This window comes from Thermobia domestica, chromosome 11, assembly GCF_964235325.1.
Source record: "Thermobia domestica chromosome 11, izTheDome1.hap1.1, whole genome shotgun sequence".
NCBI lineage: Eukaryota > Metazoa > Arthropoda > Insecta > Zygentoma > Lepismatidae > Thermobia > Thermobia domestica.
In genome coordinates this window covers 219671713-219688202 of record NC_137464.1, presented here as the reverse complement: position 1 = coordinate 219688202, position 16490 = coordinate 219671713, and the positions used below count along the sequence as shown (strand labels likewise).

Here is a 16490-nt window from a genome sequence, read left to right as displayed (position 1 = left end):
CGTTTCTAGCACTTGTGGATTTCGAGATCTCATTGTCAAATGGATTGGAGACAAACATATAAACTTATCTTCGGAGAGAAACACTAATATAAAGCATATTACTGTATCTTAGCACATACATGATACGGTTAAAATATATAAAAAAATTGCTTTTGTTATTTTTGTACGTCAGACTGCTATTCATGAATCGCTCTGGGCCTTCTATATTCTACTGGCCAGAAAATGAAGACTTTTGTTGAGTATCTTTTGAAAATATCATCTGGGAAGTTCCTGTTCCATCTCTTACAAGCCAGTCAGCCAGGAATTACGCAATTGAAAATAAAATTACAAAAGATATCATATCATTAGTGAAACTAATGAGCTGTTAAATATAGGACACTTCATTTTGTATGGAAATCCGTTTAATTGTGAGAATTATTACAGGTATGTATGTTAATTGTTTTCATCTATATACATTAGTCTATTATTTCTTTTTTTTGTTGATAGATTTTGTAATAATCACTCAACTCGTTACATTGCTAGGCCTAGGCCTATATTTTCCATTCACAAAACCACAAAATTATTACAAAAAAGGCCACCCTTTTTGTTATTTAACCTTATCAAGTAAATGCAAACTAATCTATAGAAAGTTACCAAAGCTTGATAGTTGTGAACAATGGTACAATTAGGAAAAAAAAAAAGAAAGCATAGTTAAAGTACAAAAAAATAATAATATGGTAATACCAAAACTACACAATACACCAGTTCATTTCTAAGCACACCTAATGTTTACTAAGATGATTATTTGAAAAAGTTTTGAAGTGTGACAGTTGTTACTTCAGAGTAGGGATGGCCAAAATTTTGGGGCGGAAATCTTACTTTCCAGATTTCGGAAAAAATCCGGAATTTTTCCGAATTTCGAAATTTTTCCGCTTTTACTTTCCGGAATACGGAAAGTGAAAATTCTGGAATTGGCTATTCCTACTTCAGAGGAATGGTATAATCTGTTCACAACACTAAAACTGTATATTTCTGTATATTCAAAAAACCTTTTATTTTTTGACCATAACATGTATGTGCTAAGATGATTGTATGAGAAAAAGCTTCAAAAGTTTCATAGTTGTAGCTTATGAATAATAACACAATATGTAATGAAACCTAAAACTATATTTCCGTACATGTATTAAAAAAAAAAATGAATGAGATAACTTGAGAAATAAAGAAGTTATGGTAATTTGAGTTCCATGATTATGAGTGCAGGAAAGTGAAATTGGCGCCAAATTCACATTTTTTAAAAATTTTTCACTAGCCCATTTCTCATCAAAAAAGTTGGGGAGAATTAATTTAGCATAATTTATGTATGAAAAAAAATTGAAGAGAATCTGAGACATTGAAGCAGGATCATGTTTTAAAATTAGGTGATTTGACATGGAATGACCCATAAAGCAATGTCAACTAGAAAAGCTCTGCAATACGAAAATTACTTTATGAAGTTAAGTGATTGCTTAGAAGTCAATTGGAGCGACGGTACGTCAGAGTTATAGCGCTCACTTCTGATGTGTGGGTTCCTGGTTCGATTTTAGCTCTCGCCAAATAGGCTTTATGATGGACAAACACAATTTGTATGAGTTTCTAGGAGTTCTGCTTCCTCCCACTTTCTTCAATCCACACTTGTTCGTTATCACCACCACCATTTAGCCTCGAAGCATAATCATAGGACTTTCAACTAAAAATAAAAATATCTCAGGTAATTCTGTGTATGTTTAGATATACTGTATTTTTAACATTAATTTTTACATTCATACAACTTTTCAAGTACTGAATTGCATTACATTCTCAATGACCATAATGCTATATTTTTACGCATAAAAGAAATTATCTGTAAATAGTTGTATTATTTATGTGATTTTTAAATTTACCTCTAGGATTGAAAATGGACTCTAGATGTCGTCTGTGTTCTAGTCGTCGTGTGGAATGTATAGATATTTTCGGAAAAGAAGGAGAAAACCAACTAATTGCTTTGAAACTATGTAGAACTCTACAGTATGAGGTAAAGTATTTATTTGAAATTTGATGTAGTGGAACATATTATATAATATAAACTCATTCATTTTTTTTTTTTTTTTAATTTGTACAGCCAACAAAATTTTAATAGGTAAGAGCCATCTTTTCTAAATGCTCTGATGAAAATGACAGAAATAATTCCCGAAATTATTAACTACAAGGACTGAACATAGATCGCTACTTCGGGGCTGCGGTGGTTTAGTTTAGAGCGTTCTGGTGTGTCGGTGTCCCTGTTTCAATCTCTGATCACGCTAAGTTTGTTTTGTGTGGTCGAACATTGTGTTCATAGGTTTTCCCGGAGTTTTCGCGTTTCCTTCTACTATTTCGTTCATTATCATTATTACTGTCTCTCTTAGGTGTGTAATCATTGGTCGTTAAAAGAAAAAACACGTATTCGAGTCCATACTTCCATTTTTTTTTTTCAGTGTGACTTGCTATGTAATTTAGGAATACTTCGCAATTTTGCAATAGCTTGCATGTTTACTTATTCAATTTTGTTTAAAATAACCAAATAACCACTATACGTTTTTCCCACTGAACTTGTCAAAACATGTGAAAGCACTTATTTTCCGTTTCAAATTTTAACTTTGAGTACAAAAAACAATTACAAATAAATAATTTGTATATCTACAACACATATAACTATGTACTTCTACTCCAAGTTGTTAAATTTGATTAACATTATCAGTTCGGTTTTGTTCCAGTACCGTAACTAATCATTACCATATAAAAATTCTACTGTCAGTAGATAAAATATATATATAGAAAATTAAGTATATAAGATATTCTGTACAGTTGTATAATAAAATAAACTACATAAGTATTAGGCCTTTTTTTTCTGAAGATACCAATGATGTTATTCCATTTAAGCCTAACTTACCTTTACTAGGGTTGAGTGAGTGATCTTGAATCCTTCCTTACGAACAAGAATTCAAATAAATTTCCTTGGGTCCACTTAATGTAGTTGCTAGCGCTGTTACATTTAGTGGGAGCGATCCCTGGTTCGATTCTCAGTGGGGACACTCGGTGCAAAAGGTTTAAAAGCTTTCTCAGGCCCAGCTATCCTGAGTGAGGTTTTTCCTGGGCTTTCCTCATTCACACCAGGCTAATGCCAGGATGATATAGAATAAAGATCCCAGACAAGTACCTTCCTTCCGTGTTCGTTTCTTTCCCTACTTTCCCGGGTTGTGTGATCGGCGAGGGATGTCATCCCTCATATGACAGGCTCAAAAAGCAATAGATTCCAGTAGTGCTAAGAAATATAATTCCTAAGCCTAATCAAATATTTTTATCTACGCTTGTGATAAGAGCGAAGTACTTCAACGTGATCTGTTTGATGTCCAGCTTCCTACAAGTTTCAACATAAGCCACACCAGTGAAGTTTATTTATCCTTGAGTATTTAACATATTCTTTCATTCTGGTCATATTAGTCTTAATTTTTCTGTACAGATCTGTTCGTACTTGCTACGGGTTCCTTAACACTAGCTCGAATGGTATCTTATGTGGTGTATGTGATACCTTCGTACAATCATTATGAACGGTAAGGGACTCTTTAGTTTCCTAAACTTCCACTTGCATTTATTAGTATGGAAAATTTTCATTATAGAGTGGTAGTTAATTTTAATACACAAAATTTTATCGCACGAAATACAAAATTTTTCACAACTCATTTCTACATTGTTTAGAACAAAATACATAAATGACGGTGTATTATTTTTTAAAAATGTAAAGAACTTAAAATTAGATATTGTAGTTACATATTTTTAAAGACCTTTATTGAAGATTCAAGAACACTAAGCAACGCAAATTATAAACAAGAAATTTTCGCTTCATCCTCACATAAACAGATCCTGAAGTTGCTCGTACTTTTAATTATAACAAGTAGTTAAATCATAAAATATCCCAATAGCGCACCTTACGACATTTAATCCTTATTAATTAATAACAGATGCAGTGACTCATGTCAAGCACTTAACTCTTTACTTGGATTCAATTCGTATTGCCATTTTAATTGAGGGCGATTATTACGAATCAGTATAAACATCAATGGGCCAACAGTGCGCTCTCTCTCTCTCTCTCTCTCTCTCTCTCTCTCTCTCTCTCTCTCTCTCTCGCTCTCTCTCTTGCTTTCGCTCTCGCTCTTTCTCCCTCCCCGTTTAGTGGAAATTTACCTCAAATCAATCTCAGATTTCTTCCAGAGAAAAGTTGTTGCATGATCTCTGCATTTATTAACATAATGACAAATGATATACTTCGGTTTATTGGATGAAAGCTACAAGGGACTGTTTTGTGCACAAAGAGCCGGCACATTCACATCCAATAAAAACGAATGTGTGGAAAAATTTCTTTCTAAGAGCTTTCGGCATATCTACAGAAGAGACAGATGCGTCACGTCTGTACATGCTACTAGAATTAGATAGGAAAGTAGTTCCAGCCCTATATTCTTTTTGAAAAATGGAAAAGGTTCACATAAGAATTCCTAAAGAGTTCTCAAAGTAATAGTCTGAAAAAAATCCATGCCTGTTTGGACGGGTATTTCAGAAAGACTGGGAAGCATAAGAACTAAATTTGGAATCAATTTTGCTGAGACATCTGGCTCCTGTTTCAAAAATTCTTTGTCCACATTCAAGCATTATTGTAAAAGTGACTTGGTCACTTTAGAGGTGTACGAAATTTCCTGTTCGTGTTCTAAGTTGTAAGAATGATCAAAAGAAACATCTCCACTAGCATTAAAAGAAGATGTTAGAGACTCAAGGGGCAATGAACTTCACACGACTTGCTTATGTTGAAACTTTTTAAAAATGCGGGCATCCAATAGATCACGTTAAATACTTGAATCTTCTTCTACACGCAAGGATAGAAATGTATTTGAATCCTTGTCCATAAGAACTGAAGATCCCTTACCCGATCCTAATAACGGTGACTTAAGCCATAAATGGGATTACATCATTGAAACTCCAAAAAAGGAAACTCTAATGCTTATGTAGATTATTTTATTATCCAATTGTACATAAAAATTTCACTACTTAATTTTCTACATAATAGATTAATTTTGTTTCTAGGTGTGCTGAGAATGGAATTTTTATACTGCGATGATTAGACATTTGTTTCCTCCTTGCAGTTAAGATACTGGAACAAAACAGAATAGATGTCGTTAGTCAACGATAACAAAGTTAAAGTAGAAATATGTACGTGTAGTTACGTCTGTACACACACAAAAAATAATTTTTAATTATATCTACTGAATGTCAAATTTCAGATCGAAAAAGTAAGTGCTTTCATGTTTCAACAAATTCAGTGGGGTAACTTAAAATGATTTTTATGTCAAGAAACAAACAAACAAACAAAAAAAAAAAAAAAAAAGTACGAATTCACTAAATGGAATAGGTTTAAGGATAAACCGTTATCATTCAGATAGGAAGACTTGCAAAAAAATGGTGAGCGACTTCCTTCGACAAAGACAAAATTGCCAAAAAGCGAATAAGTGCGGGAGTACAAGTAACATAGAAGTTAATCGTTCTTTCAGATGACACTGTTTCCTTAAAATTTCCAGGGAAATAACTGTCGATAAGATTACATTCAGAGTCACGCGCTACTAGGAAAATTGGTGGTTAAGAAGGTTTCAGAGTGAACCAATATCATGTACTAGTACAAGGAAAATTGTCACCATACACAGGTAGATTTACCATTTATTTGTAAGTGTACATATTCAAATAAAAAAAAATGTTCGGGCTGTTTTGAAAGCTGTAATAATTCAGTCTAAATCAACATTGCCCTCGAAATCAGCGGATTGTTACAAATAACTTTGTACAAGAAATTAGTGCTTATCTATTGGTATTGGCCGTCTGCTGAAGGAGATCATGTATGTTAATATTCATTTCCCAGCTGAAGTTTATCCTAATATGACTGGCAGGAATTGTGCAATAAAATAAGGTGGAAGGTACGAGATTATTTCCACTAAACGAAATTGTGTAGTGCTTACAATTTTTTTTTTTTCAAACTTCAAAGGTTCAAAATTTCGAAGGTTGATACGATCCGTGAGTTCTTATATTATGGCCTGGGTTCGATCCCAGCCCCCGCAAGTGAACTTTGTGGTAGACAAACACCGTGTGCGTGGGTTTTCTCGGGGTTCTCCCGTTTCCTCCCACTTTCTTCATTCCACCATTTTATTCATTACTCATCATCACCGTCTCCTTTAGTCTAACCGGCATAACCGTGGGACGTAAAACTCAAAAGATTTCATTTTTTTTTTTTTTTAATATTATGGCATGGTGTTTGTCAGATAACATAGTCTTATTTTAGTTTATTTTTTTGTTGTAGGTGTATCCAGATGATCGTTTGACGAAAGCTATATGTAAATCTTGTTTGCATCTGCTGAATGAAGCCGACAGTTTTCAACAGAAGTATCAGAATGCTCAGGCAAAAATATTTGAAGAAACCAATTCGCAGGTATTTTTTTTTTTTTTTTTTCAATCAGTCCCCTTGGGTTGTAAATATTAAGTTTTCCCGTAAGTTTTAAGTTTTTCTGGCGCGTTTTACTATGTGAAACCATGTATGAATATCACACGTTGCTAAATATATTCCTTTCTTTTCTCTGAAATATCTAGCAACATCAAAGTACCCTCACGGCTTTGTGTATGCTAAACTTTCTAACCGACTGCAGAATCTGTGTGCTGAACCTGAAAATTTCAACTAAAGTTGAATAATGACAAATTGTAATAAAGAAACAAAGATAAATATTATACTCATGGTACAGACCTCTTCATATTTATAAATATGTTAAGTTCCCTCATAGCTAGGGTGTTTGCCTTCTGTACACGTGACTATGAGTTTAAATTACTAAAAATTTAAGCCTCGAATACAAACCCGAACACAAGTTCAGTTAGTAAACACTAAATCCTTAGACGTTCGGAGTTGCTTGTGGTTGTAAGGCGAGAATCAAATTATTTTACATTTCTTTCTCTAAACACGTCGGATGGTTGGTTGATTTGGGAATTAACTTTCCGTTCAGCATCAGTCTATATGAAACGTGGACCTTCTACTTGACGTGAGATCTGAACCACATTAGCTTCCACGAAGAATCGAGCTTAAGCCTCCCATGCCGAAGGCGCGTACAATAACTCAGTAGCCACGACGGAGCTCCTATCGAAAACATATTTGACATTAAATACTACATTGAATACTAGGGTTAAACATAAATGTGTGTCTGAAATTAAAAGAAATATGTTTTAAGTCTATTTCTACAGGTTATAATCCAAAATTAAATAGACCAAGAAATGTTTATAAACATGTAACACAAAGATAGATAGAAGAGAGAAAAAAGGAGAGGAAGGGGCAAGCTTTACGGACCTTCGTTAATAATACATTTCTTAGTCATGATTTATTCGCTTTTAGTTATCGTTATCAGTATATTGATTAGTTTTGTAACGCTATTAACTAGTATTAACCGTAACAAAGGAGATATGTTTGATCGTTGTTTCTTCGTAAAAGGCTTTGTAGTCGAATTTCATACTGACAAGTGAGTTCAATACAAACACGCCATTTTGAAGCCTTAGGTAGGAGGCAGTCTGCTGGTAGAACAAAGTCAGCTTGAAGCTGAGCATGATGAGGACAATCCATGAGATGATGTTGAATACTTTGTCTAGCTCCACATTCACGTATGAAGGATGACATCCCTCGGCGAGCACACTACATATGAAATATATATCCTCATCAGTGGAATGTGTAAATAACTGCTGCCTTGATTCAGGAATAGTGACCTAAAGTTCATCATCAGTGGTGGAAGTTGTTTCTCCAGAAGACAAACAGGCGAACACTCCTCGAAAATTGTCTGGTTCTTCAGTGGCGAGCATGGCTAATATTATTTTTCCCAGAAGAAAACAAATTGTTTTATCAGTGATGTGCCACCGAATACCACGGCCAGTTGGTTGTATTACGTGACAGTATAAAAGGGTCTGCCAACCACCTTTGCTGACAACGTCTGAAGGAATACTCACTAGATAGTTCTCTCATTAAGATAATATTAGACCTTCTGTTTCAGTACCAGAACACTTGCGTTGTTCTTTAATGTTTGGCTAAGACAAACTGTGGATTGCTGAATGTTCTACTCTTAATAATAATAATAATAATAATAATAATAATAATAATAATAATAATAATAATTATTATTATTATTATTATTATTATTATTATTATTATTATTATTATTATTATTATTATTAAAGGTGGCTAAGCAGGGACCTTTCCACCTTCTCTGTTCCTAAGCTTCACAATATAATAGGTTGGGTCGTGAGGTCTTCAGTGATTTTAGATCTTCTGGCAGGTCGAGAAGCTGATTTCTTTTTTTTTTTTAATTTGTGAACAGATTCCTTTTTGGTCGTTTGGAGTCTTTTGTACCTCTGTGTGTGCGTTCATTGTTTTTATTTATTTATTTATTTTTTTTTTTTTAGTGTCACTCAGCTTGTTTTGGACAAATTAGTAAAAAGGAACATATCCAATTAAGTGAATTTAAATGTAATGCTTATGTTCATTTTTTTTTTTTTTTTTTTGTTTGTTTTGTTTGTGGTAGTTCAACTAGTGGTAGGCAATTACGTATCTCTAAAAATGAAAAGAGACAAGATGACCAGTTGTCTTGTAAGGGTTCTTCTATGGACTTTGAAATGATATCAAAATTACTTGAATTTAGTGTAAACAAGATCAAGAGTGAACTTTTACATGAACTTTTTGAACTTAAAAATGAAATTGTAAGTTTGAGGAAAGAAAACTCTTTATTGAGAGGTTTGTTAGTTGGAGAACAAGTGTACACCCGTAAGATTTCAACTTCTAATCAGGACCTTGAACAAGACTTTACACCGACTCCTAACATCAATGATCAAAATCGTTTTCCAAATTTAACTGATAATAGTGAAACTGGAAAAGATAAGCAAATATCCTCTAAGTTAACACCTTCACTCTGGTCTCAAGTAATATCTAAAAATAATAAACCATTTCAAGCTCTGAGAGCTAACAATTTGCCGATTTCAGATTCTCGGAGAGAACCAAGGAAACTCGCCGTTGGATGTGGCTCAGGTAATTCAAACCTGGTATCTAAATCAAGAAAAAAAGCACTGTTTGTAACAAGACTTAAACCGTTAGTTACTAGTGAAGAACTTGAAGGAATTGTTAAGGAACTCAATGTGAAAGAAGTGGTTTGCACCAGATTGAAAACCAAACATAATTCTTACTCTTCCTTTCATATAGAGGTGAATGAATCAGATTTTTCCCGAATCAACGATCCTAAAGTGTGACCTACAGGTATTCTCATAGGTCCTTTCTATGGTAGATTGGGGAATTATGGCGAAGTTACTAATCATAATTCTCCTACTAAGTATGATGAACCTAAACCTTAAAATTTGATATCAAAATGTTCGTGGACTTAGAACTAAAAGTAGTGATTTTTTCTCTTCAATTTCTGACTGTGAATATGATATAATCGCAGTAACAGAAACATGGTTATCCGATATTCATAGAGACTATGATTATTTCCCAGATACCTATACATGTTTTAGAGCCGACAGACTATATAATGAAGAATCATGTCAAAGAGGTGGTGGATCTCTGATAGCAATTAGAAAAAACTTCGTGGTGAATCGCAGGCCTGATCTTGAACTTATAAGTGAATGTGTGTGGATTGAACTAAAATGTAATACTAGAAAGAATCTCTTAATATCGTGTGTTTATTTTCAACCAACTTTTCCCCCTGTGAATTTTGAAAATTATTTGAACCATATTTCTAGTAGGTTTAATCCTTTGGAAAATGATATATTGATTCTTGGAGATTTCAACATATCCAAAATTGATTGATTAAATAATGAACAGCTTCCAGGAATACATTATTATTCCAAATTGAAGTTCCAGCAATTGTCTTTTTTTTTTTTTTTTTTTTTTTTTTTTTTTTTTTTTTTTTTTGGAAAATACTAACCTGTGTGTTGAACCCTCAGTTTCTGCTCTTGATCTTGTTATCACAAATGCTACTTCTATATCAAGAAAAACCAATCAGTGCATGGTCTATCCTGATACTTTTCATTATCCGATTGAAACCATTGTGTTCTTACCTAAAGGTTGTAAAATAAATAAGTTCTCTGAACGTTTTTAATTTGTTAGCGGTGATTATTACGCATTATATCAACAACTGGCTAATATTGATTGGTATAATATCTTGTTAAAACTTGTTTTGGATTTTGAAAAAGCAGTTGTATCAGCTATGGAAACAAATATTCCGAAATCTAGGCCAAGAACATCTAAATATCCTTGTTGGTACTCCACAAAATCTGTTTCTTTATTAAAAGCAAAGAATTTAGGACACAAAAAGTATAAAATTACATTAAATCATGATGACTATTTATTATTTGCCAATTACCGCAAGGCCTTTAAGACTCAATTAAAAGATGACAAACGTATTCACTATATTAAAATGGAAAATCAATTAAAAACAATCCTGAGAAATTTTGGAGATATGTATCTAAGGGTAAAAACAAGACTGCAGTTGGAATTGTAGTAAATGATTCTTTGGTTACCAACTGCGAGTCGTTGGCAAATTTATTTGCAGAGTACTTTGCATCAGACTACCAGACATTTCCAATAGTAATACAAATAAGTATTCAACATCACCAGAAACTTTCTGTAAAATGAAAATACCTCCTATTACAACTAGAAAGGTAAGAAATCCTATTAAATCCTTGAAGACTAAATCTGCGTCTGGTATAGATAGAATACCTGTTTTTATTATAAAAGGTGTGGCTGAGGTAATTTCACCAGTGTTAACATCTTTGTTTAATTGGAGTTTAAATGGAAATATTTATTCAATACCTAAGACTAAAGGTGACAAAATTAATGATTATAGACCAATTTCTATAATGAATGTTATCCCTAAAAATTTTGAAAAAATAATGTACAACTACTTGTATAATGCTGTACGTGATCAGTTGGACATAAATCAACATGGGTTTATAAATGGTAAATCAGTTATTACAAATTTGGCATGCTTTGTTCATAGTTTGTTTTCTGTTATTCGATCGGGATTACCTTATCACTTATTAATAAGTAAGTTGTATAAGGACAAATTATCGAATCAAATAATAAAGTGGCTAGATTCGTACTTAAATAATAGGAAATTCAAAGTAAGGTATAATGGCTATATGTCTTCTATTCATAATATAACATCTGGTGTGCCTCAAGGCTCTAATCTTGGTCCATTGTTGTTTTTGTTGTATGTAAATGACCTACCTGAGAAGTTAACTTGTAGATATTTGATGTATGCCAATAAAAATTTTTAAAGAAATTAAAACCCTTCAAGATCAAGTAACTTTACAAGAGAATATTGAATTATTGGTCAAGTGATCTGAAAACAATTTTTTGCCTTTGAATATTACCAAAACTAAAGGTATAACTTTCTCAAGGAAAGCTGATCTCCTTTTGTATAATTACACAGTCGGTAAACAGAGAATCGATTTTGGAGCTTATGCCAAGGATTTAGGGATAATTTTAGATAACAAGTTATTATTCTACAAGCATTTACAGGTAATAGCCTCTAAGGCTAGGAAGAACTTAGCTATGTTAAAATGTCTTTGCCGTAATTTTTCGAATGTCAACACCTGTAAGACTTTGTACATTTGCAACGTGCAATCCCATTTGGAGTACGGCACTGTTATTTGGAATAGTGAAACTAAGTATTTTGTAAATGCTATAGAATCTGTTCAAAACAATTTTTTAGCTTGTTTACGATGGAAGTTTAAAAAGTTCCAAGATATGAGTTTGTCTTGTATATCTAAAGAGCTTTATCTGTTATCTCTAACTGATAGGCGGTGTATTTTTGATTTGAGTTTCTTTCATAATATTCTTCAAGGTGTCTTTTCTGTTGATGGTCTATGGTCCATAAGAATTCCATATCGCAATGTTAGAAATTTTGTACCTTTTGTTTCGAATGTCCCTACCCTGAAATGTTCAAGTTATAAAACTATAGATACAGCCAACTAGTGTTACTATGCTCTAGATATCTTTCAAAGTAACTTTCTTAAAATCCGTTCACAATTAATTAAAATTCTAAAGGATAAATAATTTTTCTTTTTTCCTTAACTTGTAAGGTGCCATTTGAGATTTTTGTTTTTTGTTTTTTTTTTTTTTTGTTTTTAGGTTTTTAGGTAGTTTTTCTTGTTTTCTCTTTTTTACTTTCTTTCCCTTTTCCAATCATCTTTTTTCTCTTTTATTCTTGTTCCCTTTTTTTGGATACTACACTTCTCTCTTTTTTTTTTATCTTGGTTATGAGTTTTACATGCCATATGCTCATTTTATTATTTTTCATTTTTGCCTTATGAATGAGTGTACTTTAATTAAGATGTAAAATTATTGAAAATTATGCCTATTTTCTTTTTATGATTTTCATGTATTTTCATTTGTAATTTTATGTCTATATGATGTTCCCTTTTAATATGTTATATACATTTTTTTTCTCTATTGTATACTCATATCACTATGTTATTATTTTAGTCTTATGACTGGGTGTACTTTGTTTGAGATGATACTTGAGATAATAATTATGTTTATTTGTTTTTTTCATTATGATCTTTATTGTATGTTCATCTGTAATAACCATTGCATTTTTTTTTTTTTCATGTTTCATTTTTATGTTATGTTTAAATGTAAGCGCCCTATATTGTATAATCTTTCTTGGGGGCACTTTGTGGCTGTAGCTATTTATCCCTAATAAACATTTCAACATTATTATTATTATTATTATTATTATCTGTCTTGATAATTCTGTCAGTTAACACTGTGAAAATTCGATGTTCGATGATAGTTTAATAAATCTGAAACGATTTAGAGAAGAAGCTGAGTACGTACATTTGAAGTGAAGTATAGAAATGATACGCCTAACCTTTGTGCCTATCCCATTAATGTGTAGTTTGAGATTTGCTCTCGCACTCATCATCGGTCACTTCAAGTACGGAAATCCATAACTGTACATATTTATATGTCCATAACTAACATTAAAATGTAAATGAAGGTATGTGGATCAACTTAACAATCCTATGTAGTAATGTTTTGACAGTTGATAGAAGCTTTTAGTTCCATTTGTTTAGTTTTTGTGATTTTTTTTTTTTTTTTTTTTTATACATGTGAGTGGTAGAACTCTTAGTTAGCGAACAAATTATGATTTACTTTTTATTTAATGTTAGCTATAAATATGTGAGCCTAATGAATTCATCGATTGTTGTACTTGGTATAATCGGAAATGATAGCAGGATCTAAGATGGAAATTATTTCGCTGGGATAAACACATTGGTAGTGTCAGTTAGTCATATCATTGAGTATGAGTTTATCTACTAATAAACTTTACATAAATTTCGTATATAATAATTTCTGAAGTTACTTTATAGGTGAATTTAGAGTATAACTTTAACGTACAAACAAACATATGCACACCCCTTGTTTTAACTGCTGCGATACTATTACTGTCCTAAGCTGCAGCTTTTTTGTATATTAAAATATGAATTGTTAAGTAGTGGATTATTAACTCTATATATATTTTCCTTTCCGTGTACTTTACAGAGCAATCCAGCATCACCTAATTTTTGTCAGGTGTGCATGGAAGACAAAGAAAAGAAAATTAATATACTCAATATTTCTGAAAAAAGCATGAACATCATATTGAAGTTACAGGTATGTTAAATATTTCAGTAAATAGTATTCTTTCGTAAATAAATTTCTTTCCTGTTCACAGATATTTAATTTATTAATTTATTTTTAACGCGTGTTAAAAGATCTATTTTCATAACACCATTTATAAGGGAAGAAATCAAAAGGAAGTTCTGTGCGGTTACGTTTCCATTTCTATTAAATGAAAAAAACTGTTTTTTAGTTTTTTTACAAATCTAGCACTTAAGAATAAAAGAAATTAAAGTAATCAATGAGTATCGTAGTGTTGAACTAAAATTTTAATTGTAGTGTTTGATTCTTTAGATCAAGTTCGTTAGCTATTTGTATATTAAAATCTGTCAAACGTTGACTTTTGTCACAATGTTATCTGACAGACAAAAAAAAAAAAAGTTTCTCGTTGCTCAATTGTTATTATTTTTGATTCAGTGAATGTGGTATCTCGCATTCAACTGTACGTCCATTTCTTACACAACTTTGATGCTTAGAAGACACACTATCCGAAAAAATACTAAAATCTTGTTAGATTATTGATCCTGTCGATTTTATTTTTCGATTTTTTTCCTGCATATCGCCTGGAGTACAGCTGATTGATAATGATAAATTTGGGTCTTTATTGTTGACAGCGTGGCCAAATCCAGAATCTTCAAGTAATTAGAGTTTACGAAGTACACTATGTTGAGTCTTTAACTGAGTATGGGCTTGATTCTATGGGAAATTACGTTAATTTGAGATGTCATGACACACATAGGCGTACCATAGTATAGTCTACTTCATAGGCTTTTATGCTATTGTGGAGATGTCGCCCTCCAAATACTTTAAATTTGCATTATCTTCCAAATGTGATTCTGATCTGTGTTATCAGAAGGTATCCATTGTAACAGTTCAAGCTTTTAATCCCTGGAGGGCTGCTATACTACGATCGAGATTTTTGTTTCTGTTCAGAAACGTGTGTGAATGGTTCATTTTGCGTCTACATGAATTAATATTTAAAGAGGTGAAACCAATAGTTCATCTGGCATCAAAAACCTCAAGCTTTATGCTTCGTGGAAGACAGATATATTTTGATTATGCCAGGCTGAAAATGGAAACATGGAATTTATCTAAAAAAGGAAAAAAGATTACCTGTATATGCAGACATTTGTTGACTTATCTCTCAAAAATGAAATAATACAACACTACAAATTCACAAACACTTTCACTAAAGATATTTTAAGTAATTAAAAAATAAACACTATATATATTTTTCACAGGAAAATAGCCATTTGTATATCACTTTTGTCACACTGACAGGTTGTTTGTATTAATAACTTTGTTTTCACACTTGGTGGAGCGGGAAAAGGGAAATGATAATCCACTGCTGGTAGAATGATCCAACAAACTCTTAAACTTCGTTAGTAATTCAACAGATTCAGTGCTCCATGTTGCACAGTGTGATTAACTGCTCCAATTTTGTATCAGTACTTTATAATTTGTTTGCACATATCTATGTGATCGTTAATCCAGTACGAACATTGTACTACATTTTTGATATCCTGACAAACATAAGCTGGCTTAAAATACTAATTGAGAATTCTTTTTATATCTATAGAGAATAAAATGTTGGTCGTAACAAAATAAATGCACTGTAACAAATACACTTAGTTCGGATGTTATAGTATATGAAAAGATCGATCGGTGCTTTGCTACTGTAAGAATAGTTAAACCCAAGAAATTTTAATGAAGAATAAATGAATGGTCAAAAGCAAGTAAGGATAGTACGTAAGGCCCTTAACCTTTATTAAATTCATATTGGTGAGACTTAGCTTCTATACTTCTCTAGTAACAACATAATTTTTAGTAATACTATTCCATTTTTCTCCCCAATAAACAACAACTTTACGAATACACTTATATGTCAATAGGGAGGATTGCGCGTGCTACAGTGAAATTCAGACCTATGTCGGTGGTAGTTCACTAGCTTAAAGGCAACTCCTACCGAATTTGTCTAAATGGAGTAGCTAGACGAAGTGTTCTGCGAGAAGGCAGTAGTTTTCCAGTAGCCGACTTTGGCGGAAATCATAGTGATTGGTACCGTAATTCGAACATTAGACCCAAGCATGGTCAGAGTGGCTTTAACGGCTGGGTTACTGCGAGGTGGAAGGCAACGGGAAACGACCATTCTACCTATTTTTCCCTAGTTTGTTACAGCAGAAAAAGAGCATAAGTGCAGTTATCTTTTACAGTTCAAAATATAGTTCCGGAGGTAAAATATCCCCCGATTCAGATTGCCAAGAGGAGAATGTCTTGGAAAGGAGTTTTGTATGAGAAAGTATTAGTGTGAAGAAGATAGATAGGGAAAGACATGCAAGAGCAAAATGTTTAGGATAGGGACACAGAACGTACGTACCATGTTATACGCAGCGAAATCAGAAAATCTTAACGAAGAAATGAAACAAAATAATATAAATTTGGTAGTAGTTCGTGAAGTTAGATGGTAAGGTAATGGGGTGTTGAACAGCGAAGGATGTAGAGTGTTTTACTCAGATAATGAAAAATAATAGTGTCGGAATAATTCTTGATAAGCGCCTAAAAGAGAAAGTAGTGCAAGTAGAATTTGTTGATGATAGAGTCATGGTAGTAAGAATTAAAGGAAAAAAAGAAGGATCTGGTGGTGATACAGACATACGTACCGACAATTTTGCATGCGATTGAAGATGTAGAGGAAAATCATGAGAAAATAGAAGAAATTGTAAACAAGAAAGAAAGAGGTGCA

At 32.5% G+C, this 16490-nt stretch overlaps 1 protein-coding gene across 8 annotated transcripts in view; it reads left to right on the top strand.

Annotated features, from left to right (window-relative positions):
* LOC145664754 (uncharacterized) overlaps nucleotides 1-16490 on the top strand; it is a 147825-nt gene that overhangs the window by 67703 nt on the left and 63632 nt on the right. For all 8 annotated transcript variants that reach the window (XM_081731681.1, XM_081731683.1, XM_081731679.1 and 5 more), the window contains exons 2-4: nucleotides 1905-2029; nucleotides 6365-6493; nucleotides 13631-13741. In XM_081731681.1, the coding sequence (XP_081587807.1) occupies nucleotides 1905-2029; nucleotides 6365-6493; nucleotides 13631-13741 (365 nt within the window). The remainder of the gene's footprint in view (nucleotides 1-1904; nucleotides 2030-6364; nucleotides 6494-13630; nucleotides 13742-16490) is intronic.